The sequence below is a fragment of the Oncorhynchus keta genome, chromosome 30, assembly GCF_023373465.1.
Source record: "Oncorhynchus keta strain PuntledgeMale-10-30-2019 chromosome 30, Oket_V2, whole genome shotgun sequence".
Classification (NCBI taxonomy): Eukaryota; Metazoa; Chordata; class Actinopteri; order Salmoniformes; family Salmonidae; genus Oncorhynchus; species Oncorhynchus keta.
The window spans coordinates 30,371,208-30,394,083 of record NC_068450.1 but is presented as its reverse complement, the minus strand read 5'-3'; the positions used below and the strand labels follow the sequence as shown (position 1 = coordinate 30,394,083).

General features: G+C 45.3%; 2 protein-coding genes and 1 long non-coding RNA gene across 7 annotated transcripts in view; 1 reads left to right on the top strand and 2 right to left on the bottom strand.

Moving 5' to 3' along the window:
- Positions 1–1,638: 1,638 nt before the first annotated feature.
- Positions 1,639–20,377, bottom strand: LOC118376050 (rootletin-like). Of its 3 annotated transcripts, none has more exons than XM_035762712.2 (19): positions 20,163–20,377; positions 19,351–19,566; positions 18,598–18,745; positions 17,072–17,971; positions 14,597–16,795; positions 14,365–14,484; positions 14,130–14,285; positions 13,934–14,050; positions 13,405–13,527; positions 12,963–13,016; positions 12,416–12,685; positions 9,125–9,235; positions 8,735–8,983; positions 7,720–8,320; positions 7,501–7,631; positions 7,093–7,146; positions 6,711–6,941; positions 6,227–6,361; positions 1,639–4,235 (listed from the first exon to the last, which is right to left on the bottom strand). In XM_035762712.2, exons 2-19 carry the CDS (start codon positions 19,530–19,532, stop codon positions 4,059–4,061), a joined length of 5,958 nt encoding a protein of 1,985 aa, XP_035618605.2. In that variant the 5' UTR covers positions 19,533–19,566; positions 20,163–20,377; the 3' UTR covers positions 1,639–4,058. The 3 variants fall into 3 exon arrangements, with proteins under 3 accessions (XP_035618605.2, XP_035618607.2, XP_035618609.2); XM_035762714.2 differs by having other exon boundaries at positions 20,167–20,377; XM_035762716.2 differs by lacking the exon at positions 9,125–9,235.
- LOC118376051 (uncharacterized) lies at positions 4,178–6,996 on the top strand. The gene is made up of 3 exons (XR_004823952.2): positions 4,178–4,255; positions 6,490–6,551; positions 6,847–6,996. It is a non-coding gene; the product is annotated as an uncharacterized LOC118376051 (long non-coding RNA).
- Positions 20,378–20,505: 128 nt separating the features above from the next.
- Positions 20,506–22,876, bottom strand: part of LOC118376053 (janus kinase and microtubule-interacting protein 1-like) — a 56,513-nt gene continuing 54,142 nt past the window's right edge. For 2 of the 3 annotated variants that reach the window (XM_052488206.1, XM_052488207.1), the window contains exons 20-23: positions 22,644–22,850; positions 21,398–21,463; positions 21,019–21,063; positions 20,506–20,934 (exon numbers count right to left, since the gene is read on the bottom strand). In XM_052488206.1, coding sequence (XP_052344166.1) covers positions 20,908–20,934; positions 21,019–21,063; positions 21,398–21,463; positions 22,644–22,850 — 345 coding nt within the window. In that variant the 3' untranslated portion in view covers positions 20,506–20,907. The remainder of the gene's footprint in view (positions 20,935–21,018; positions 21,064–21,397; positions 21,464–22,643; positions 22,851–22,876) is intronic. The other variant, XM_052488208.1, reaches the window with a different exon arrangement.

Sequence of the window (22,876 nt, the reverse complement as noted above, 5' to 3'; positions counted from 1 at the left end):
TCAGTTAGGATCACCACTTTATCTCAATTATGTGAAATGTCAGAATAATAGTAGAGAGAATGATTTATTTCATCTTTTATTTCTTTCATCACACTCCCAGCGGGTCAGAAGTTTACATACACTCAATGAGTATTTGGTAGCATTGCCTTTAAATTGTTTAACTTGGGTCAAATGTTTCGGGTCGCCTTCCACAAGCTTCCCACAATAAGTTGGGTGAATTTTGGCCAATTCTCCTGACAGAGCAGATGTAACTGAGTCAGGTTTGTATTCCTCCTTGCTCGCATACACTTTTTCAGTTCTGCCCACACATCTTCTATGGGATTGAGGTCAGGGCTTTGTGATGGCCACTCCAATACCTTGACTTTGTTGTCCTTAAGCCATGTTGCCAAAACTGTGGAAGTATGCTTGGGGTCATTGTCCATTTGGAAGACCCATTTGCGACCAAGCTTTAACTTCCTGAGATGTGGCTTCAATATATCCACATAATTTTCTTTCCTCATGAGGCCGTCGGTTTTGTGAAGTACAACATGATGCTGCCACCCCCGTGCTTCACGGTTAGGACAGTGTTCTTCAGCTTGCAAGCATCCCTCTTTTTCCTCCAAACATAAAGATGGTCATTATGGCCAAACAGTTCTATTTTTGTTTCATCAGGGCAGAGAACATTTCTTCAAAAGGTACGATCTTTGTCCCCATGTGCAGTTGCAAACCATAGTCTGGCTTTTTTTATGGCAGTGTCTTTTTCCTCGCTGAGCGGCCTTTCAGGTTATGTCGATCTAGGACTTGTTTTACTGTGGACATAGATACTTTGTACCTGTTTTCTACAGCATCTTCACAAGGTCCTTTGCTGTTGTTCTGTGATTGATTTGCACTTTTCACACCTTTTCGCTCAGGTCCTGAGCTACAGGCAGTTAGATTTGGGTATATCATTTTAGGCTAACATTATAAAAAGGGTTCCTTCCTTAAATTATTCAATAATTAATGGGTATATATAATTTTTTGACTTTATTTTATAAGTAAAAAAATGTATTCTGTAGTTCATCCACAACCCATACCTCATTCACCAAGTTCTCTCTTTTCTGTTGTCATCCGACTGTGTGTGTGTTGGTGTATGGGTTTGAGGATGTGGGTGTTCTTATCTCCTCTCCTCTCTGTTTAGGGACTATTGAGCAACTCTCTCCCCAGACGATTGTATATCAAAACTCCCACCGTGTGTTGTGTACAAACACTTACATGTAGACTTGTTAGGGAATACTCACATACACACACACACTTTCCTTCTGCTGAGCTATGGGGTTTTACACCTTGAGGAGTTCACACAGCAGCAGACCACAGCAGGCGTTTATTAAGGCACTCTTGCCTCCAAAGCGTGTGTGAGAGTATTCCCTAACAAGTCTATATGTAAGTGTTTGTACGCAACACACAGTGGGAGTTTTGATATACAATTACCTGCATCACATGGGGGGGTCGGTTGCTCAATAGTCCCTAAACAGAGAGGAGATAAGTACAAGTACACCCACAGATTTATTGGCTATTGAGAGTAGCATGTTGGAAAGTTTGCGATGACTGCCCTCTAGTGGCAAACATCAAGATTGTACACCGCAGTATAATCCAGAAAATACAGGACATACTACTACTATATCTGATGTCATCTAAACATTTATTCTCTTCATACAGTCTAAAGAAATCATTAGGAAATCAAATGACATCATATGCACAGAGTGATACAGAAATACATTTGTGGCCCCATGGCCGTTCCCACAATCAGAGGAGGCACAAGTATGTAGTAGTCATGTGTCTCACACAGAATGTATTTTCTCCATTTCAGATCAGAACAGAAAAGTAAAAGGTTATTAACTTCAGTTAGACTGTAGACAGAGACTGAGGAAATGACAGGAGACCGATACCCACATCCACAGGCACCCATACAGTACTGTTCATCCCAATGGCATACCTCCGGTTCTTCAATCATCTCAAAAAATATATATCCGTGACAAATTTCTATCCATCTGAATGACTTGACTTCATCGAGTGATTCGATTCTACAGTAGAATATCTCAGACCTCAATTAAATTCATGATTCGATGAACAACCATGATCAACCATGATTGGCTTTTGTAAATACACTAAACAAACATAGAAATGCAGCACGCAACAATTTCTATGATTTTACAGAGTTACAGTTCATATAAGGAAATCAGTCAATTGAAATAAATTATTTAGGCCCTAATCTATTTATTTTACATGACCGAGAATACAGATATGCATCTGTGGGGCACAGATACCTTTAAAAAAGTAGCGGAGTGGATCAGAAAACCAGTGTGACCATTATTTGCCTCATGCAGCGTGACACATCTCCTTTGCATAGAGTTGATCAGGCTGTTGATTGTGGCCTGTGAAATGTTGTCCCACTCCTCTTCAATGGCTGTGCAAAGTTGCTGGATATTGGCGAGAACTGGAACACACTGTGGTGCACGTCAATCCAGAGCATCCCAAACGTGGTCAACGGGTGACATGTCTGGTGAGTATGCAGGTCATGTAAGAACTGGGACATTTCCAACTTCCAGGAATTGTGTACAGATCGTTGCGACATGGGACTGTGCATTATCATGCTGAAACATGAGATGATGGCGGCGGATGAATGGCACAACTATGGGCCTCAGGATCTCGTCACGGTATCTCTGTGCATGCAAATTGCCATAGATAAAATGCACTTGTGTTCGTTGTCCGTAGCTTATGCCTGCCCATACTATAACACCGCCGCCACATGCCCATACCATAATCCCACCCTCCAACATTGACAAACGCACGCCAAATTCTCTAAAACAATGTTGGAGGCGGCTTATGGTTGAGAAATTAAACATTGAATTCTCTGGAAACAGTTCTGGTGGTCATTCCTGTGCCAATTGCACGCTCCCTCAAAACTTGAGACTTCTGTGGCATTGCGTTGTGTGACAACACTGCACATTTTAGTGTGGCCTTTTATTGTCTCTAGCACAAGGTGCACCTGTGTAATGACCATGCTGTTTAATCATCTTCTTGATATGCCACACCTGCCAGGTGGATGGATTATCTTGCCAAAAGGGAAATGCTCACTAACAGGGATGTAAAACACATTTCTGCACCAAACTAGAGAGATATGATTTTTTTATGTGAATGGAACATTTCCCGAATCTTTCATTTCAACTCATGAAACATGGGACCAACACTTTACCTTTTGCATTTATATTTTTGTTCAGTGTATAACAACAAAGAACTGAAATATCCAAGTCTTTGGTATGGACCTATTTTTATCCTATTTGGCTTGATAAAGGATCCAGTAAAATGGCCTAGCTTTATTACCATGAATGCACTTGATATCAGACAGGTTGTCAGATCCATTAGGCCAACCTTTGACCTTTTTGACACTTGTCACATACAGAATAATCTTGGAAACCCAGAATTACAATCTTGCATAATTGAGTTAGATACTCAATTATTTTCTGGGGGAAGATGTGTTTGAAAAGAGACTAGAGCAAGAAGCGGAAGCAGGGCAGTAGCTCCACCCGCCTTTGCAAGTTACAGGCAAGTCTATGGGCCAAATGTCCCCTCCCCTTCCGAAATTCGAAAGATGCGAAATCGTGATTTGTCCAAAATTATCAGTGATGAAAAAATCACTGATCAAGTTCCTTGATAGTCATCACATCCCACAGTCTGTTGACAGACACTACAATACCAGCTATATTACGTGCGTCTGTCCATGAGAGATTACACACAGAACAGTGGGGATTTTGATAGAGGTGACAGTTAGAGGTGATTCGACAATCTCAGTGAGTATTATGTAGGCTATAAGGAACTGTCCATCGAAGCACAATGTCAAACTGGGCCACACAACTTCCCACATTTAAGCTGATGCTCTACTGTAGCCTTCCATTTCAAATTACTTTGGGCAGCGAGCGGTTATGAACGTTTGTGTCACAAGCAGGCAGTGTTTGACGATGTCATTAACTCTGGCCACTATAATCTCTCTGCAGGTAAGCATTCTTTGATTGGCAGCCACAGTGGCCCATCATCTTGTTCTCTCACTGATTGACAGTCACAGCGGCCCATCTTGTTCTCTCTCTGATTGGCAGGCACAGTGGCCTATCATCTGCTCCTCTCTCAGGAGAAGATTGGGGAGGGGCGGAGCTTACATGTCTGTCTGGAACAGGAACTTCCTCTAGTAACGCCACAGGAGCCAGACCTCGTCTGCCATTCACCTGAAACACATAGTCACTCAGTAAGCTATCTACAGTACAGCTGCACTCATCTGTTTAGATAGCAGTCTGTAAGGATAGCAGTCTGTTTGGATAGCAGTCGGTGTGGATAGCAGTCTGTAAGGATAGCAGTCTGTAAGGATAGCAGTCTGTTTGGATAGCAGTCTGTTTGGATAGCAGTCGGTGTGGATAGCAGTCGGTGTGGATAGCAGTCGGTTTGGATAGCAGTCGATTAGATAGCAGTCGGGTTAGATAGCAGTCGGGTTAGATAGCAGTCGGGTTAGATAGCAGTCGGTTAGATAGCAGTCCGGTTAGATAGCAGTCGGTTAGATAGCAGTCCGGTTAGATAGCAGTCGGGTTAGATAGCAGTCGGTTAGATAGCAGTCCGGTTAGATAGCAGTCTAAGATAACAGTCTGTTAGACAGTAGTCTGTTAGATAGCAGTCTGTTAGATAGCAGTCTGTAAGATAACAGTCTGTTTAGAAAGTCTGTTAGACAGTAGTCTGTTAGACAGTCTGTTAGACAGTAGTCTGTTAGATAGTAGTCTGTTAGATATCTCAGACACATATCTGTTCAATTACAGTGCATTCAGAAAGCATTCAGACCCCTCAACTTTTTCCACATTTTGTTACGTTACAACCTTATTCTAAAATGGATTCAATAGTTTTTCTCCTCATCAATCTACACACAATACTCCATAATGATAAAGCAAAACTATATGTTTTTTAAAAATGTTTGCATTTATTTCACATTTAAATAAGTGTTCAGAACTTTTATTCAGTACTTTGTTAAAGCACTTTTGGCAACGAATACAGCCTCAAGTCATCTTGGGTATGACGCTGCAAGCTTGGCACACCTGTATTTGGGAGGTTTCTCCCATTCTTCTCTGCAGATCCTCTCGAGCTCTGTCAGGTTGGATAGGGAACATCGATGCACAGCCATTTTCAGGTCTCTCCAGAGATTTTTGGGCTCTGGCTGGGCCACACAAGGACATTCAGAGACTTGTCCCGAAGCCACTCCTGCGTTGTGTTGGCTGTGTGCTTAGGGTCGTTGTCCTGTTGGAAGGTGAACCTTCACCCCCAGTCTGAGGTCCTGAGTGCTCTGGAGCAGGCTTTCATCAAGGATTTTTCTGTACTTTGCTCCGTTCATCTTTCCCTCGATCCTGACTAGTCACTGAAAGAACATCCCCACAGCACGAGGTTTCCTCCAGACGTGACGCTTGGCATTCAGGCCAAAGAGTTCAATCTTGGTTTAATCAGACCAGAGAATCTTATTTCTCATGGTCTGAGTCTTCAGGTGCCTTTTGGTTTGGTTGAGCGGCCAGCTCTAGGAAGAGTCTTGGTGGTTCCAAACTTCTTACATTTAAGAGTGATGGAGACCACTGTGTTCTTGGGGACCTTCAATGATGCAGATATGTTTTGGTACCATTCCCCAAATCTGTGCCTCGACACAATCCTGTCTCGGAGCTCTACGGACAATTCCTTCAACCTCATGGCTTGGTTTTTTCTCTGACATGCACTGTCAACTGTGGGACCTTATATAGACAGGTTTGTGCCTTTCCAAATCATGTCCAATCAATACAATTTACCACAGGTGGACTCCAATCAAGTTGTAGAAACATCTCAAGGATGATCAATGGAAACAGGATGCACCTGAGCTCAATTACAATTCGCATAGCTAATGTCTGAATACTTACGCAAATAAGGTATGTTTTTAAAATTTTTATATACATTTGCTAAAATTTCTAAAAACCTGTTTTTCATTATGTCATCATGGAGTATTGTGTGTAGATTGATGAGGAAAAAATGTAATTTAATCCATTTTAGAATAAGGCCGTAACGTAACAAAATGTGGAAAAAGTCAAGGGATCTGAATACTTTCCAGAATGCCCTGTACCTACACATGATGATCCGATATAAAGACATTCAAGCTACAAGTTAATTCTGCAAGTTGATTGGTAAATGACTGTTGACTGGATGTTGTTGATTGGCCCACCTCGGCCTGACAGAAGCCGTCGTTGCGTGGGTTGCCTAGCAGCATGACGGTGTCTCCCTCTCTCAGGGCCAGCTCTCTGCTGGGGTGGAGGTTAGGACTGTCCTTCAGAGGGTTGTAGTTGTAGATGGCCACAAGCTGAAAGGCACGCCACACACACGCAGAGTACACACACAGACACACACACATTAAAATACATAAGCCCAGAAGAGATGACTGTAAATGTAGATATTTATGAATGCATCACATTTCATTATTTCATACAGATTTCAATGAAACACAGTAACTGAAAAGGAACACATCAAGACCGTTGGACTTGCTGAGTCGGGTGAGTAAGGTTTCAACTGGAGAGTGTGGCTGAAAATATGCAGTAAAAGATTAAAAGTTTAAAACGTTGGGTCAGGGCAAGTTTCCCAAAATGGTCAGGGCAAAAGTGATCATGTGGTGGGTGTGTCAATTCAGAAGTGGGCATGTCTTTAGAACTCACTGGTTGGGTGGAGCCATTGTGTCGGTGTGTGGGCGGAGTCCTGCAGTCTCGGTAGGCAGGGTCTGTGCAGGGAGCAGCAGAAACTGTGTTGACACGGGTATGAACTGTCCTAAACTGGGTGTGTTTTCCCCTGTAGATGAGGTGGACCTTCTCCGCATAGAGACCGTTGGAGCCCAGGGTTTGAACACTGATGTGGACCGGGCCGGACAGATCCAGATTCTCCAGAATACACTGAAAGAGAGGACAAGATACACATTGTCATCTTCAACCATTCAACTGATGATACGTAGAAACACCACACACAGTGATGAATATTATTGCATCATTAGAACAGGAGGAGGAAAGGTGGAGCATGTTGTCAAAGGACTGCTTCATACCGTACCTTCGTGCATGCAGAGCTCATGACAGACTTGTGGAACTCCCCTTCTACATAGATCTGTAGAGAGAGAGAGATCGAGAGAGAGAGAGAGAGAGATCGAGAGATCGAGAGAGATCGAGAGAGAGAGATCGAGAGAGATCGAGAGTGATCGAGAGAGAGATCGAGAGTGATCGAGAGAGAGAGAGATCGAGAGAGAGAGATCGAGAGAGAGAGATCGAGAGAGAGAGATCGAGAGAGAGAGATCGAGAGAGAGAGATCGAGAGAGAGATCGAGAGAGAGAAAGAGAGAGAGAGAGAAAGAGAGAGAGAGAGAGAGAGAGAGATGAGCAAGGCATACACAGAGCACCGAATGAACAACACCAAAGCCATCCATTTACATTCTAATGTATCCAAGGCGAGAGGAGCAGCCTACCATGTATCCATACACAAAAGTTCCGTTGCTGCAGCCCAGCTCATCCAGTGGCGGTCTCTCCCAACCAATCATGAGGCTGCTCTGTCCCACCGTCCTGATGACCTCAACAGAGCTCACCTCAGCTGGAGGTTCTAAGAGGGGCGGGACCAAAGACAATCAGACACGTATGCTTTCTGTCAAGTGTACAGTCAACAGTGTGTATTGTGTAGGCTACTGCACCTGGTATAGCTCTGGGTTTGGGTGGTTTAGCTTGTTCAGGCTGGAGGTTGGAGAGGGGCTTCTTGATGCAATGGTCCTCATCAGGCAGTCGTGACAACTCAGCAAGGGGAAGAGCAGTAGTGATGGGGGCCATTTTGGTGGGGGCTGTAGTTCCAGCGGTAATAGGTGGAGGGGCAGATTTGGTGGGAGCAGTGTTCCACAAGGCAGTGGTAGTTTGTGCTTTAACAGTCCGGGCCAGAGCGGTAGGAGGGGTATTAACAGGGGTTGTAACATTGGAGGTAGCAGCAGCAGAGCCAGTTTTAGAGAGGGGTTCTTTACCACTACTAAGGGCAGTAGTGGTGGTGGTGGTGTAGACAGGAGGGCTGGTAGTTGGATGTGCTCTGTTTGGGGTCTGCTTAGAAGAGGTAGCACCATCACTGGTAGTTTTAGTGGGGGCAGTGGCAGATAGGAGACTAGTACTAGTAATAATAGGGGTAGTTGCTACAAGGGTATGCTTGGGTCGGTTGGGGGCAGCAGGGTTGTGGTTGGGGTATCCTGGGGAGTACCCCTGTCCTGGAGGGGGACTGGAGTAAACCTGGGGGCTGGTCTTGGAAGGGAAAACCTAGGGAGAGAATGGGTGACATGGTTGTGTAGACTATATTGGGACTTTGTGCATAAACAATATACATTTGCAGTCCTTCAAGCCTGGTTAGCATAGCATTGTGTGTTTTGATACTTAATTCTACCACAACTGAAGTTTCCTGTTGAAAACAAGTTACTCAATATTTAATATGTGTCTGTTTTTTATTTTAATGTGTATATGAACGTGCAGTTTCATGTGTTCATGTGTTTATTATATTTTGTAATTAAATGTAAATGTAATTTTGATGTGTATTGTGGTGCTATACAGGCTCATCTGGAAAAGAGACCTTGGTCTCAGTCTGACTCCCTTTCTAAATAAAGGTTAAATAAATCTAAAATAACTTGTGTGAAGGTAGGTAGCATAGAGTTTGTTGAAGCTGTACTATAGGCCTACCTGGTAGCTGTTGGAGAGAGTGTTCTGCAACTGCTGGTGAAGGTTGATTATCTTCCCTGGACTGGTCAGCTTCCTTGTCAGACTGGCACATCTCTCTGGCGAGGGGGAAGTCAGGATGAGTGGTCTCCCATTCTCCTCTAAGAAACGGGCAGGGACCAGGCCAGACTCCCCTTTCAACTCGGCATGGTACATCCCATGTCTGTCTGGGAGTCCAGTGACTTGGACTGATTCACCCGCAGAAAGGGGCAGCTGTAACAGAAATGTGTGGATAATATAAGCCTACTGTATAAGACATGCAACAAGATATCATTTGTTGTCATGTATTTATATTAATTAAAACAATGCTCTGTGCCACAGAAACAGAGCTGTAATATTTCTAAATCCAACTACCATTGGCAGTAGAGTGTGAGGCATGTTCGGAGAGGGGCAGTAGTCTGCTGTGGCCACACACACTCTGAAGTGTTCCCTCCTACTGCCTTCAGACACAGCTTTACTCAGCTCCTAGGGAGAGAGCACAACCCCTCAGAGATGGCCAGGGAAACCCCTTATACAGGTGTGTTATGTTATAAACCCCTTCAGCTGGTGTGAGGTATGTTTCTGTATTACACAGTGGTGGGAAAAGTACCCAATTGTCATACTTGAAAAAGTAAAGTTACGTTAATAGAAAATGACTCAAGTAAAAGTGAAAGTCACCAAGTAAAATACTACTTGAGTAAAAGTCTAAAAGTATTTGGTTTTAAATTTACTTACAGTGCCTTGCGAAAGTATTCAAACATAAAGATATAACTGTATTTTTTTTGTGAAGAATCAACAACAAGTGGGACACAATCATGAAGTGGAACAACATTTATTGGATATTTCAAACTATTTTAACAAATCAAAAACTGAAAAATTGGGCGTGCAAAATTATTCAGCCCCCTTAAGTTAATACTTTGGAGCGCCACCTTTTGCTGCGATTACAGCTGTAAGTCGCTTGGGGTATGTCTCTATCAGTTTTGCACATCGAGAGACTGAAATTTTTTCCCATTCCTCCTTGCAAAACAGCTCGAGCTCAGTGAGGTTGGATGGAGAGCATTTGTGAACAGCAGTTTTGAGTTCTTTCCACAGATTCTCGATTGGATTCAGGTCTGGACTTTGACTTGGCCATTCTAACACCTGGATATGTTTATTTTTGAACCATTCCATTGTAGATTTTGCTTTATGTTTTGGATCATTGTCTTGTTGGAAGACAAATCTCCATCCCAGTGTCAGGTCTTTTGCAGACTCCATCAGGTTGTCTTCCAGAATGGTCCTGTATTTGGCTCCATCCATCTTCCCATCAATTTTAACCATCTTCCCTGTCCCTGCTGAAGAAAAGCAGGCCCAAACCATGATGCTGCCACCACCATGTTTGACAGTGGGGATGGTGTGTTCAGGGTGATAAGCTGTGTTGCTTTTACGCCAAACATAAAGTTTTGCATTGTTGCCAAAAAGTTCAATTTTGGTTTCATCTGACCAGAGCACCTTCTTCCACATGTTTGGCGTGTCTCCCAGGTGGCTTGTGGTAAACTTTAAACGACACTTTTTATAGATATCTTTAAGAAATGGCTTTCTTCTTGCCACTCTTCCATAAAGGCCAGATTTGTGCAATATACGACTGATTGTTGTCCTATGGACAGAGTCTCCCACCTCAGCTGTAGATATCTGCAGTTCATCCAGAGTGATCATGGGCCTCTTGGCTGCATCTCTGATCAGTCTTCTCCTTGTATGAGCTGAAAGTTTAGAGGGACGGCCAGGTCTCGGTAGATTTGCAGTGGTCTGATACTCCTTCCATTTCAATATTATCGCTTGCACAGTGCTCTTTGGGAAATATTTTTGTATCCAAATCCGGTTTTAAACTTCTTCACAACAGTATCTCAGACCTGCCTGGTGTGTTCCTTGTTCTTCATCATGCTCTCTGCGCTTTTAACGGACCTCTGAGACTATCAAAGTGCAGGTGCATTTATACGGAGACTTGATTACACACAGGTGGATTGTATTTATCATCATTAGTCATTTAGGTCAACATTGGATCATTCAGAGATCCTCACTGAACTTCTGGAGAGAGTTTTCTGCACTGAAAGTAAAGGGGCTGAATAATTTTGCACGCCCAATTCTTCAGTTTTTGATTTGTTAAAAAAGTTTGAAATATCCAATAAATGTCGTTCCACTTCATGATTGTGTCCCACTTGTTGTTGATTCTTCACAAAAAAATACAGTTTTATATCTTTATGTTTAAAGCCTGAAATGTGGCAAAAGGTCGCAAAGTTCAAGGGGGCCGAATACTTTCGCAAGGCACTGTATGTATCAAAAGTAAATGTAAAAGTATACATCATTTCAAATGCCTTATATTAAGCCAACCAGACGGCACCATTTTCTTTTATCTTTTTTATTTACAGATAGCCAGAGGCACACTGCAACATTCAGACCTCTTTTCCATTATTGAGTGAGTCCACCAGATCAGAGGCAGTAGGGATGACCAGGGATGTTCTCTTGATAAGTGCGTGAATTGGACCAGTTCCCTGAACTGCTAAGCATTCAAAATGGTAGGCCTTAATAATGGAACACTAGTCACTTTAATAAGGTTTACATGTTTTTGCTTTACTCATCTCGTATGTATATACTGTATTCTATTCTACTGTATTTTAGTTCACGCCACTCCGATATTGCTCATCCTAATATTTATATATTCCTTAAATCCATTATTTTTATTTTAGGTTGTGTGTATTGTGTGTATTGTGTGTGTTGTTGTGAATTGTTAGATATTACTACACTGTTGGAGCTAGAAACACTACACCTGCAACAACATCTGCTAAACATGTGTATGTGACAAATAACATTTGATTTGAAATGTAATGAGTACTTCTGGGTGTCAGGGAAAATGTATGGAGAAAAAGTACATCATTTTCTTTAGGAATGTAGTGAAATAAAAGTTCAAGTTCTCAAAAATATGAATAGTAAAGTACAGATTCCCAAAAAAAACTACTTAAGTACTACTTTAAAGTATTTTTACTTTAGTACTTTACACTACTGGTTTCACACTGTACTAAGATGAGTTAGTGGTTCAGTGCAGTGGTATGGTGTCACGGTCGTCATATGGAGGAGACCAAGGCGCAGCGTGGTAAGTGTACATACTTCTTTAGCTAAAGCTAATATGGATTAGTGCAGACAGGCAACTAAACATAGAATAACAACCCACAAAATACCCAAGGAATATGGCTACCTAAATATGGTCCCCAATCAGAGACAACGATAAACAGCTGCCTCTGATTGAGAACCAATCTAGGCAACCATAGACATATAAACACCTAGACTTACAAAAACCCCATGACATACAAAAACGCAAGAGACAATACAAAAACTAAACAAACCACCCTCGTCACACCCTGACCTAACCAAAATAATAAAGAAAACATGGATAACTAAGGTCAGGGCGTGACATATGGTGTGTTGCTGTGGTGCGTTTCAAAACTCTCCTCGGGGATCGGAAATTTCACAATTTTGTTGTTGCCCTGCACTACCTCACCTGAATCGAGTAGTTAAGGGCTTGATTAGTTGACAAGTTTAATCCGGTGTACTAGCTGTGGAAGAGCTTGAATATATGGAACGGCTGGGGGTCCCCGAGGAGAGGTTTGAAAACCTCTGTGTTACCACATCTCTTACCTGTGCTGCGGAGGCTGCAGCAGAGGTCTGTGAGCACTCTGGTCGTTCTGAGGCTGCAGGTGGGAGAAGGTGTGTGTTCTCCTGCAGAGCTGCAGTGGATGGGGGTGTGAAGGTGCTGGCGTAGTCCTGCAGTGCTGTGTCATTAAGCAGGTCCTCCGCCTCCTGGGTCAGATTGTAGTCCAGGCAGCCATACCGACGCAGGGCTCGCATCAACTGCACCAGTAGACTGTTCCTCTGCTGGCACTTCACCACCAGACATGACAGCTTGGCCTGCCATCGGACAGATCATCAGTCAATCAAAACCAAAACCTGGCAGCGTGGCTTGTCATTGGACAGATCATCAGTCAATCAAAACCAAAACCTGGCAGCTTGGCTTGTCATTGGACAGATCATTAGTCAAAATAAAACCAAATCGTTACAGCATGGCCTGCCATTGGATACCACAGCTGTCAGTCAAAACAAGTCCAACACCAAATCTTATTTTATCTTCAAACAACCATGTATCAAAGCAGACTAACAGACTACCCCCTTTCTCCACCCCCCTCACCTTTAGAGGAGCTATGTCCAGATCCGTCTGACTCTTTCTCAGGAGAACATTGTACTGGAGAAAGTCAGGAGAGACAAAGCCATTAGATGAAATACACAGACTGGAAATAACAACAAAGCATTACAGTAAACCAAAAACACTGACCACAAATACAGCTCTGTTGATATTGTAAAAGCTCTCTTCCAATACAATTCATTCTGCATGTCTTTGAACAAACATCACTCTAAGCAGAGAGCTGTGGTTTTATTAGACTAGGATGAAGTTGCTCCTTGACACTGATCTCAAGTCAGTTTTGAATATTCTTCCTAACAGGTAAGGCTCGGGATTCGGGGATGGTAGAGTATTAAGCTGATTCTAAATCTGTGCAAAAGGATGCCTTCTACCTAAATTGGTAAACTTAAGGGTAACCTTTACCAATCTTAGCTGACAAAAGGCAGTTTACCTTATTTCTGATGTCATCATAGCGCACCCTCAGTAAGGTGAGTGTGTTGCTCCAGTCCTCTCTGCTGCCCTGCTCTCCCTTCAGAGATGTGTACTCTGAACTCAGCTCCTTCAGAGCAACACTCTGCGTGAACGATCACAAATTCAGGTATACAGTACACACATAGAAAGATTTAGTCAACACACACACCTTGGCTTTGAGTTCAGCCTGAAGCAACACACACCTTGGCTTTGAGTTCAGCCTGAAGCAACACACACCTTGGCTTTGAGTTCAGCCTGAAGCAACACACACCTTGGCTTTGAGTTCAGCCTGAAGCAACACACACCTTGGCTTTGAGTTCAGCCTGAAGCAACACACACCTTGGCTTTGAGTTCAGCCTGAAGCAACACACACCTTGGCTTTGAGTTCAGCCTGAAGCAACACACACCTTGGCTTTTAGTTCAGCCTGAAGCAACACACACCTTGGCTTTGAGTTCAGCCTGAAGCAACACACACCTTGGCTTTGAGTTCAGCCTGAAGCAACACACACCTTGGCTTTGAGTTCAGCCTGAAGCAAGCTGAACTTCTCTTGGATCTTGATCCTCAGTGAGTGAGCATCGGTCTTCTCTCTCTCCAGACACAATAGTCTGCTCTTCACCTCTCCCAACTAACAACAGACACAGCGAGGTGGGTTATCATGACATGACTATGGTGGTTAGTGAGAGGGATACTTTCTCTATCCATACCTCTGCTCTCAGTGTGTGGTTTTCCCTCTTTGTCTTCTCCACCTCCTTGGTTTCCTCTCTCATCCCCTTCACCTTATTGGCTGCCTTTCCCGCCCTCTTCTCAGCCTCCTCTCGTCTGACCTCAGACACACCCAGCTCACGGTACCACCTTTGAGCCTGCACACACAGATTCTGTTCAGTCATGGTTCTGACCTTTCCTTTTGATTGGCCAAGACAGGAAGAAAGGAGCGCTCACCTCTGATTGGGTCTTCTTCAGTACCTCTCGTGAGCTTCTGAGTTCTAACCCCAGTGACTCGATCTCCCTCATCAGTTCACTCTGCTCCATATCTGTTCCCTCCTTTTCTCCCAAGTGGTCCTGGATACGGGGATATGCTATAACTCACACAACCCTGCGACACGCTACTACTGACAGAAACTCAGTGCCAACATACATAACAACTCACACAAGTACAAAGATTCCCTCCTACCTGTGCAGACCGTGCCAGACGGATGGTCTTGTAGGAGTAGACCATGGCCAGACATCTATGAGTGACATCACCATCATCATGCATTTTTGGCATCTGACCCCCTCTCTCTGTAGCCACAACCTCTGTGCGTGTTGCCTTGCCAACGTGTTTCTCTGAGGGCTGCTGGTTGTGGCTCCGCCCCTGTAACAGCAGCTGATACCGTAGAGTAGCGACGTCCATCTGCAACTGGTCTCTCTCCTCTGTGAGCTGTTCTCTCTGTTCTCTCAGAACATCCATTGACTGAACTAGCTGCTCTTTCTCTTCTTTTAGATCAGAGACAAACTGGTCCACCTGGTACCGCTCTCGTGTTTGAAGGCTGAGAGATGACAGCCTGTCTCTTTCCTGCTCTAGACGGCTGAGTGTCTGTGTTAGCTGGTCTCTTTGTCCCTTTAAACCACACAATGACTGCATCAACTGGTCTCTCTCATCTTTTTGGCCGAAGAGAGACTGCGAGAGCTTGTCTCTCTCCTCCTGGAGTCCAGACATTGACTGAACTAGCTGGTCTCTCTCCTCCTGGAGTCCAGACATTGACTGAACTAGCTGGTCTCTCTCCTCCTGGAGTCCAGACATTGACTGAACTTGCTGGTCTCTCTCCTCCTGGAGTCCAGACATTGATTGAACTAGCTGGTCTCTCTCCTCCTGGAGTCCAGACATTGACTGAACTAGCTGGTCTCTCTCCTCCTGGAGTCCAGACATTGACTCAACTGGCTGGTCTCTCTCCTCCTGGAGTCCAAACATTGACTGAACTAGCTGGTCTCTCTCCTCTTTTAAACCACACATTGACTGCATCACCTTGTTTCTCTCATCTTTCAGACCACAGAGGGACCTTGTCAGCTGTTCTTTCTCTTCTTTTAAACCGCAGAGTGATTTATGGATCTGGTCGCGTTCTTCTTTCAGAACCCACATGGAGCGTGTTAGCTGGTGTTTCTCCTCTGTCTGACTGCTAAGTGAGAGGGCTACCTGTTCTCTTTCCTCTTTGAGATCACTGAGATAGCCAATCAGCTCGTCCCTCTTCTCTCTATGCCTGCACGTTGACTCCGTGGTCAAACGGTCCTCCTGCTGACTACACACTGACTCAACCGTGTGGTCAACCTGTGGTACACCACTATTCACTGACCCTGGCGTCTGATCACCTTGTAAACTGGTCACAACCCCTACTGTGGGTTGACCCTGTTGAGCGTGCACTGAGCCGACCGCATGCTCACCCTGTTGACCGCACTCTGACTCTGACTCAGTGGTCAAACCACTGTCACCCTGCTGTAGGCCTAGCTGACCGCTCTCGACCCGTCTTTCCTGCAGCTCTATGATAGTGTTGAGGTCATCCTCAGTCTTCCTGGTCAGCTCAGTGATGAGACCTCCCTGCTCCAGGTTCTCCTGCTCCAGCCTGCTGCTCTCCCTCTCTAGCAGGGACACTTGCAGCCTGAGCTGGACTAGCTCCCTCTCACTCTCCCCCTCCTGGCTCTCTATGTGGGCTAGGAGCTCCTGGATACGCCTGCCCAGGGCCCGGTTCTCCTGGTTCAAGGCTAGGGCTAGGTCATCTTGGGCTAAGGCATACAGGGACAGGTCATCCTGGGCTAAGGCTAGGATAGTATCATTCTGATATGGAGTTGCAGTGAGCTCTCTGCAACTCTGGGGTACGAGGTTTGGAGTTGACACCTTATTTTCCTGGACATTTGTCATGCTCTCGCCAACAAGCGAGGACCCCTGCTCCCCCTCGCAGGCCCACGTTTCTCCCTGCGTCCTGAGTTTACATTTCAGTCGGGCGTTCTCCTCGGTCACCCTGTGCAGCTGGTCCTGTGTGTGTCGTAGAGTGCTCTCCAGCTGGTCCGTGTGGTCCCGGAGTGAGTCCATGTCGCCCCCCATGCTCCTGTAAGCCTCTTTCAGGGCCTCAGTCTCCTCGCTTGTTCCCTCCGCCAGGTTGAGAGAGGGGAAGCCCCCAGGACCAGGACACCAGTCCCTCAGGGTCAACTCCCCCAGACCCTCAACGCTCTTAGTACCCAGGGATATGAGGCCGGGGTTCTGGCTACGGTGGCCTGAGAGGTTCAGGAGGTCCGGCTGGGGCAGAGGCAGAGTGGAGTTTTCCTGCGACCTCTCTGTTGCTCCATGGTGTTGAGCAGAGGGGTATGTGTCTAGTGAAGACTGGCCTGGGATCATCTTCACCTGCATAGAAGATGAACACTAAACATTAGAGGTTCATCAAAAAGCAGATCCCAGTCTCAAAACACACAAGCCGGCCACACTCGTTAGTTCCTCTGTAGTTACTCAGATCAACATTCCACTTTGGACACATGATAATCCCAAATTATAATCCCTTTTACAATCCTAAAATAAGGTTTGCTTATAATCGTAATCATTCACATTCTTGAGGCTTAACTCTCCAACTCTTACACTGACTTACAGAGTCCCCTCTACATGAACTTTCATCTCATCACTCACCGGGTCAGTGTTGTTCACAGAGCAGGGAACTGGTTGACCCAGGCCAGAGGTGTTTGGCAGGGAGGTAGCCAGGCTGGGGGTAGAGACAGGTCTGGGGTCAGTAGAACCCAGGCTGTGGTTGGTCTGTCTCAGAGTGTGGCTGAGCCTCTGACACAGTCTCTGGTTCTCCTCTTGCAGCTCCTCCACCTCCTCCATCAGGGAGCTCTCGGTCAGCTTCAGTCTGTGGACCACCGTCCTCATCTCCTCCAACGTACAGGACAAGAAGTGGTTGTTCTCCTGCGCTTCCTCCAACTGTTCCATCAGCCCCCTCTGCTCCGCCAGCCCCTGCTCCTCCCTCTCCAGGAGAACCCTGAGGTCCTCCTGGAGGCTGAGGATGAAGCTTCTCAGTCTAGCCTCACCCCCCAGACTCTCACCATCTTCCCCTTCCTCCCCCTCTCTTTCTCCCTCTATTTCTCTATCATCCGCTCCCTGCTTCTGCTGGAGCTGTTGTCCGTAGCGTCTCCGCTGTGTCTTCTCCTCACCGTCCTCCTCCTCTCCTTCTCCTTCCTCCCTTGGGTTGGGCAGTCTCTCTGTCTCTGTTCTCTGTTGGCCTGAGGTTGGTACCATGATGGACTTGACATTGTCTGCAGTAACGGAGTTGGTGCTCGCTGTGTTGACAGGGGCTATGTAGGTGGCAGCAGATACGTTCATCTCCAGCACCGGTCGCTCCAGCTGGTGGAGTCTGGTCTGCAGGCCCTGCTCTCTGTCTCTGGCCAGGCCTAGCTTGTGGTGCAGCTGGCTCTTAAAGTGCTCAAAGTACTGAGACTGGCGGCCCATCTCCTCTTCTTTAGCCCTGAGCTGGGCCTGGCAGCGCCGCAGCCTCTCCCTCCACACACGATCCCCACGCTCCTTCTCCTGGGACTGGGACAGAGACAGGGAGATTACAATAACTTACACCTGAGCTACAATAGAGTTATGATACTCGCATACTCCCTGCATTCTCCTTCTTACAATTACAATAACTTACACCTGAGCTACAATAGAGTTATGATAGTCGCATACTCCCTGCATTCTCATTCTTACAATTACAATAAATTACAATAAATTACCCTACACTAATACCTGAGTTACAACAGGTTTACACTACACTACCTGAGTAACAACAGGTTTACACTACACTAATACCTGAGTTACAACAGGTTTACACTACACTAATACCTGAGTTACAACAGGTTTACACTACACTAATACCTGAGTTACAACAGGTTTACACTACACTAATACCTGAGTTACAACAAGCTTACACTACACTACCTGAGTTACAACAGGTTTACACTACACTAATACCTGAGTTACAACAGGTTTACACTACACTAATACCTGAGTTACAACAAGCTTACACTACACTACCTGAGTTACAACAGGTTTACACTACACTAATACCTGAGTTATAACAGGCTTACACTACATGTACAGTACAGCTTCCAGTACTCGTATGTTTGCTATGCCTCATTGAAGCTCATGTAAAGCTCAATTCTGTCTCTCACCATGGAGCGTACCTCCTCCCTCAGCGTGTGGAGCCGCTCATCCAGCCTCTGGCGCTGCAGCATGCTGGGGCAGTGGAGGACTGAGTTGGAAGTAAGGTCCTCCACCTTCTGTAGCAGGCTCTGTTCTGACACCTCCAACTCTCTAATCCTGCACAGGAGGACAACATGACTCATTAGATCACATTACATTTTCATAGCATTACATGATTAGCATAGCATTACATGATTAGCATAGCATTACATGATTAGCATAGTATTACACGATTAGCATAGCATTACATGGTTAGCATAGCATTACATGATAAGCATAGCATTACATGAATAGCATAGAATTACATGAATAGCATAGCATTACATGATTAGCATAGCATTACATGATTAGCATAGCATTACATGATTAGCATAGCATTACATGATTAGCATAGCATTACATGAATAGCATAGCATTACATGATTAGCATAGCATTACATTAGCATTCAACAGAGATGAGACATCCTACTGTCAAATTGTTTTTGCCTGTCATAAGTCCAAGAGAAAATAGAAGTGTGCACACATACCTTACTGATTGCAATGTTTGAAATAAACCCCACACAGTGATATCATGCTAAGAGGTAACCAACAGTCTGTTACTATGGCAAAATGCTGCTTGGTAAGCTGCATGTGAGTACAGGATGTGCAATGTGATATGGTTGTGGCCATATGTTGTAGCTGTGTGATACATGATCCCTGTCTCTATGTCACCTGCTCCTCACCTGCTGTGCAGAGCGCTCTCAGACTCAGTGAAGGAGCTGACGTTGTCTCTCAGGCTGTGCTCTAGAAGCTTCACTCTGTGGGTCAGAACCTGGAGGTCCGGGGTGCCAGTGCGACCTGTTTCCATGGTTACAGAGTGAGCTCCGGTTCCGGTCCCCGCTGTTGTAATCATGTTCCCCTCCATGGTTGTTGTTCATGGGTGACCTCCTCTCTAGAACCTGCAAACCAACGGTTTCCATTCAGAAACCTTACTGATCCTCTCTCTGCATTCATCCACTGTCCGGTAGCAAACCAACAAACACACTCCTTCTCCAACCTCAGTCACACCCCCCTCTCTTTCTCAAAAACTGCCTCCCTTCTCCTCTTTCTCTATATACCTCTCTGACCTCCCTCTTTCTCTCCCTTCGCTTCTCTCTCTTTGTCCTCTCTTCCATCTCTTTCTTGACCCTTTGCTGTGGTGTAACACACACACACACACACACATACAAATTGCATTAATCATGAGAGCAGCAGCTCGGCTGCAGCAAGTAGCTGACTAGCTTCAGACATGCGTCTAAAGTTACCTCACCAACTCCTCTCCCTAACCACAACAAGCCCCTCCCCCTCATCCCATCACCTATCTCTCCCAGTTAGCCAAGTTACTGCGTAACTCTGATTAAGCTAATGAATGAATGCAATGTGAAGCCAATGGATAACTCAGAACTGCAGAACAGAGCTGAAGGAGGAAGTATTTGTATTGTGTTTGTTTTGTCAAGGTACCTAAAGTTAGTCATAATTGTAAAATACAGTGCTGTGATAATATAAAGTAACTTACATACTGAAGCGTCTTTGTTGTCTTCCACCGTCTAGACTCCTCCCGTCCCCTCAGTCCTCTGGTGTCTCTACTGCGGAACCTACTAAGAGCTTTCACTTCTTACCCTTTCAACGTGGCCGTGACAGACGTTTCCATGGAGACCTTCATGCGCTGAGCTTTCCGGGAATGTCCAGTGCCCAGGACTTGGCTAGTCTGTGTTAGAAAGGCCACCTGCTTTCTTTCCCCCTCCCCATCTTTCCCCCTTCTTCTCCTCCTCCTCCTCCTCCTCTTTCCCCCTTGTTCTTCTCCTCCTCCTCCTCCTCCTCTTTCCCCCTTCTTCTTCTCCTCCTCCTCCTCCTCCTCTTTCCCCCTTCTTCTTCTCCTCCTCCTCCTCCTCTTTCTCTCTCCTCTCCGATTGCACTCTTTCGTTGTGTGGTTCTAAATTCATCTGAGGCACTGTCTCAATCAATGTTGTCCTTATTGACCCGCTTCAGTGTTGCAGCCACAATGTTTATGCTTTTTAGAACTCACGTTAGAGTTTGGCTAATTGTTCCACTTGCAGAAACTGTAGGCGAGACTTCCTTTCTATTAAAAAACACTGATATACATCTCTTTATATGTCTCTGGGATTGTTCACTTTTCAAAGTCATGGTTTTGTTATGTTCTGCATCCCAGGTTAAAAGTGCATGTTTATCAAAAAAAGCCATAAGGTTTGTGAACCATCTAAAAAAAAAAGCATTAAAAAAACCAAACGTGTGTTTCTTCCTCACTCTCCACCTGAGCGCCTTAGCACCTGAGGAAACAGACAAAGGATGGTCAGCGTCATCATCCTGTTATTACACAGTACGAGGGAGGCTGCGTAGCTCTGTGTCATTACCTGATGGCGGCCCGTGTCAGTGTCATTAAGGCCCAATAATAAAAGCTAGAGAGAAAAACAAAAAGAGGAAGAAGAACTAAACAAATCATAATAATGTTAAAGAATGTTTAAAGAAAAGGAGAGAAGACGACACGTTACTGTTCAGAGTCCTACTGCCTGCTTTCATGACCCACAACCACAGGAGGCTGGTGAAGGGAGGCTTATAATAATAGTTGGAATGACGTGAATAGAGTGGTACCATGTGTTTGATACCAGTCATCTTGTTTCCTTCCAGCCATTACCATGAGCCCAGCCTCCCCAAATTAGGTTCCACTAGCCACCTGTGCCCACAACACATACATAGATGTTTCTTAGACAGAGAGAGAAATGACATATATACCTTTTCTTCAATTTCCTTGACTTGTCTCTTTTGCATGTCAATCATGCCTTCCAACTGTCTTATTCTCTGTAAGGCAAATAGTACAGAACATATGGTTCAGGAGGTCAACTTCCTACTGACCACAGGTTCTGTATTATAGTTTAGAAGTAGAACAAATAAATGGTTGTGGTTGTTAAACAGTTGCTAATGAAAGTGACGACAACCCTTTCCACATGTATTCCCAGAAGCTGCCCTACTCCCATGTTACCATGGTAGCTGTTGCAGAGCGTCAAATAAAAAAAATCCTGCTGCCATGACAACGAGCAAGTGGAACAATGGTGAATCTTTGTCCAGACCACATGAGCTGATTTGTTGACCGACCTTTGGTCTTGGCTACACACGCACGCACACTTCCATTTGCTCCTTTCCTCTCCTCTAAACACTATTTGAGACAGACTCAGACAAGCGTGAAATCCTAAACCTTCACTGGAAGCAAACCGGTCCACTGGTAAGTAATCCTGATAGAGTTATGAAACACTGGAACCACACTGATCACATTCTCGTGGCTGACCTGAACCCTAAAAGCTGCTTAGATCATAACCACGGGAAGCTGAGTCAGCCAGAGGAGAGGCAGGGTCTGGAAAATAGCTGGTTTTGGGGGACAGGATTAGGTTGAGATCCTGTATTGCACCCAGCAGGGCTGGTGGAGGAGAGACCAATGAAGAGAAGACTAGGAAAAATGTCTCAGCTGCAGGTCGGTTATGGAGAATGTTCTATTATAATTGATGTCTTTAGTAAACTCCTATTGTGTTATTGATTAGACAGTTAATGGTTAGTTTCTGAAGCAAGGAGTGTTGAGGTTAGGAGTGTCGTGTCGAGTTTAGGAGTGTCGTGTCGAGGTTAGGAGTGCCGTGTCGAGGTTAGGAGTGCCGTGTCGAGGTTAGGAGTGCCGTGTCGAGGTTAGGAGTGCCGTGTCGAGGTTAGGAGTGCCGTGTCGAGGTTAGGAGTGTCGTGTCGAGGTTAGGAGTGTCGTGTCGAGGTTAGGAGTGCCGTGTCGAGGTTAGGAGTGTCGTGTCGAGGTTAGGAGTGTCTTGTCGAGGTTAGGAGTGTCGTGTTGAGGTTAGGAGCATAATAGAATAAGGATAGGACTTCTGTGAAATGTTGAGGTTTGGTGGAATACACAAAATACAAGGAAACACAAACACACAAGCAGGAGGGATACTGCATCTTTTCTCTGTGGCGGCTGCAGGTTAAGGCCTTTCCTTACCTGCTGGGCCTGCTGTAGGAGCTTCAGGCGCTCCTGTAAGATCTGACTGTCATACTGGCGGCTCTGCCTGAGTATCTGTCTCCGCAGTTTGTCCACGGCGAGCCCCAGCTCCTCCCTCTGCCTGTCCGACAGAGACTCTGCGACCGCACGCCCCCCCGGCTCCTGCTGCAGAGCGCTATACAGAGTCGCCTCCAGCTCTGCGATCCTCTGCCATACAGCCACATACACAGGTA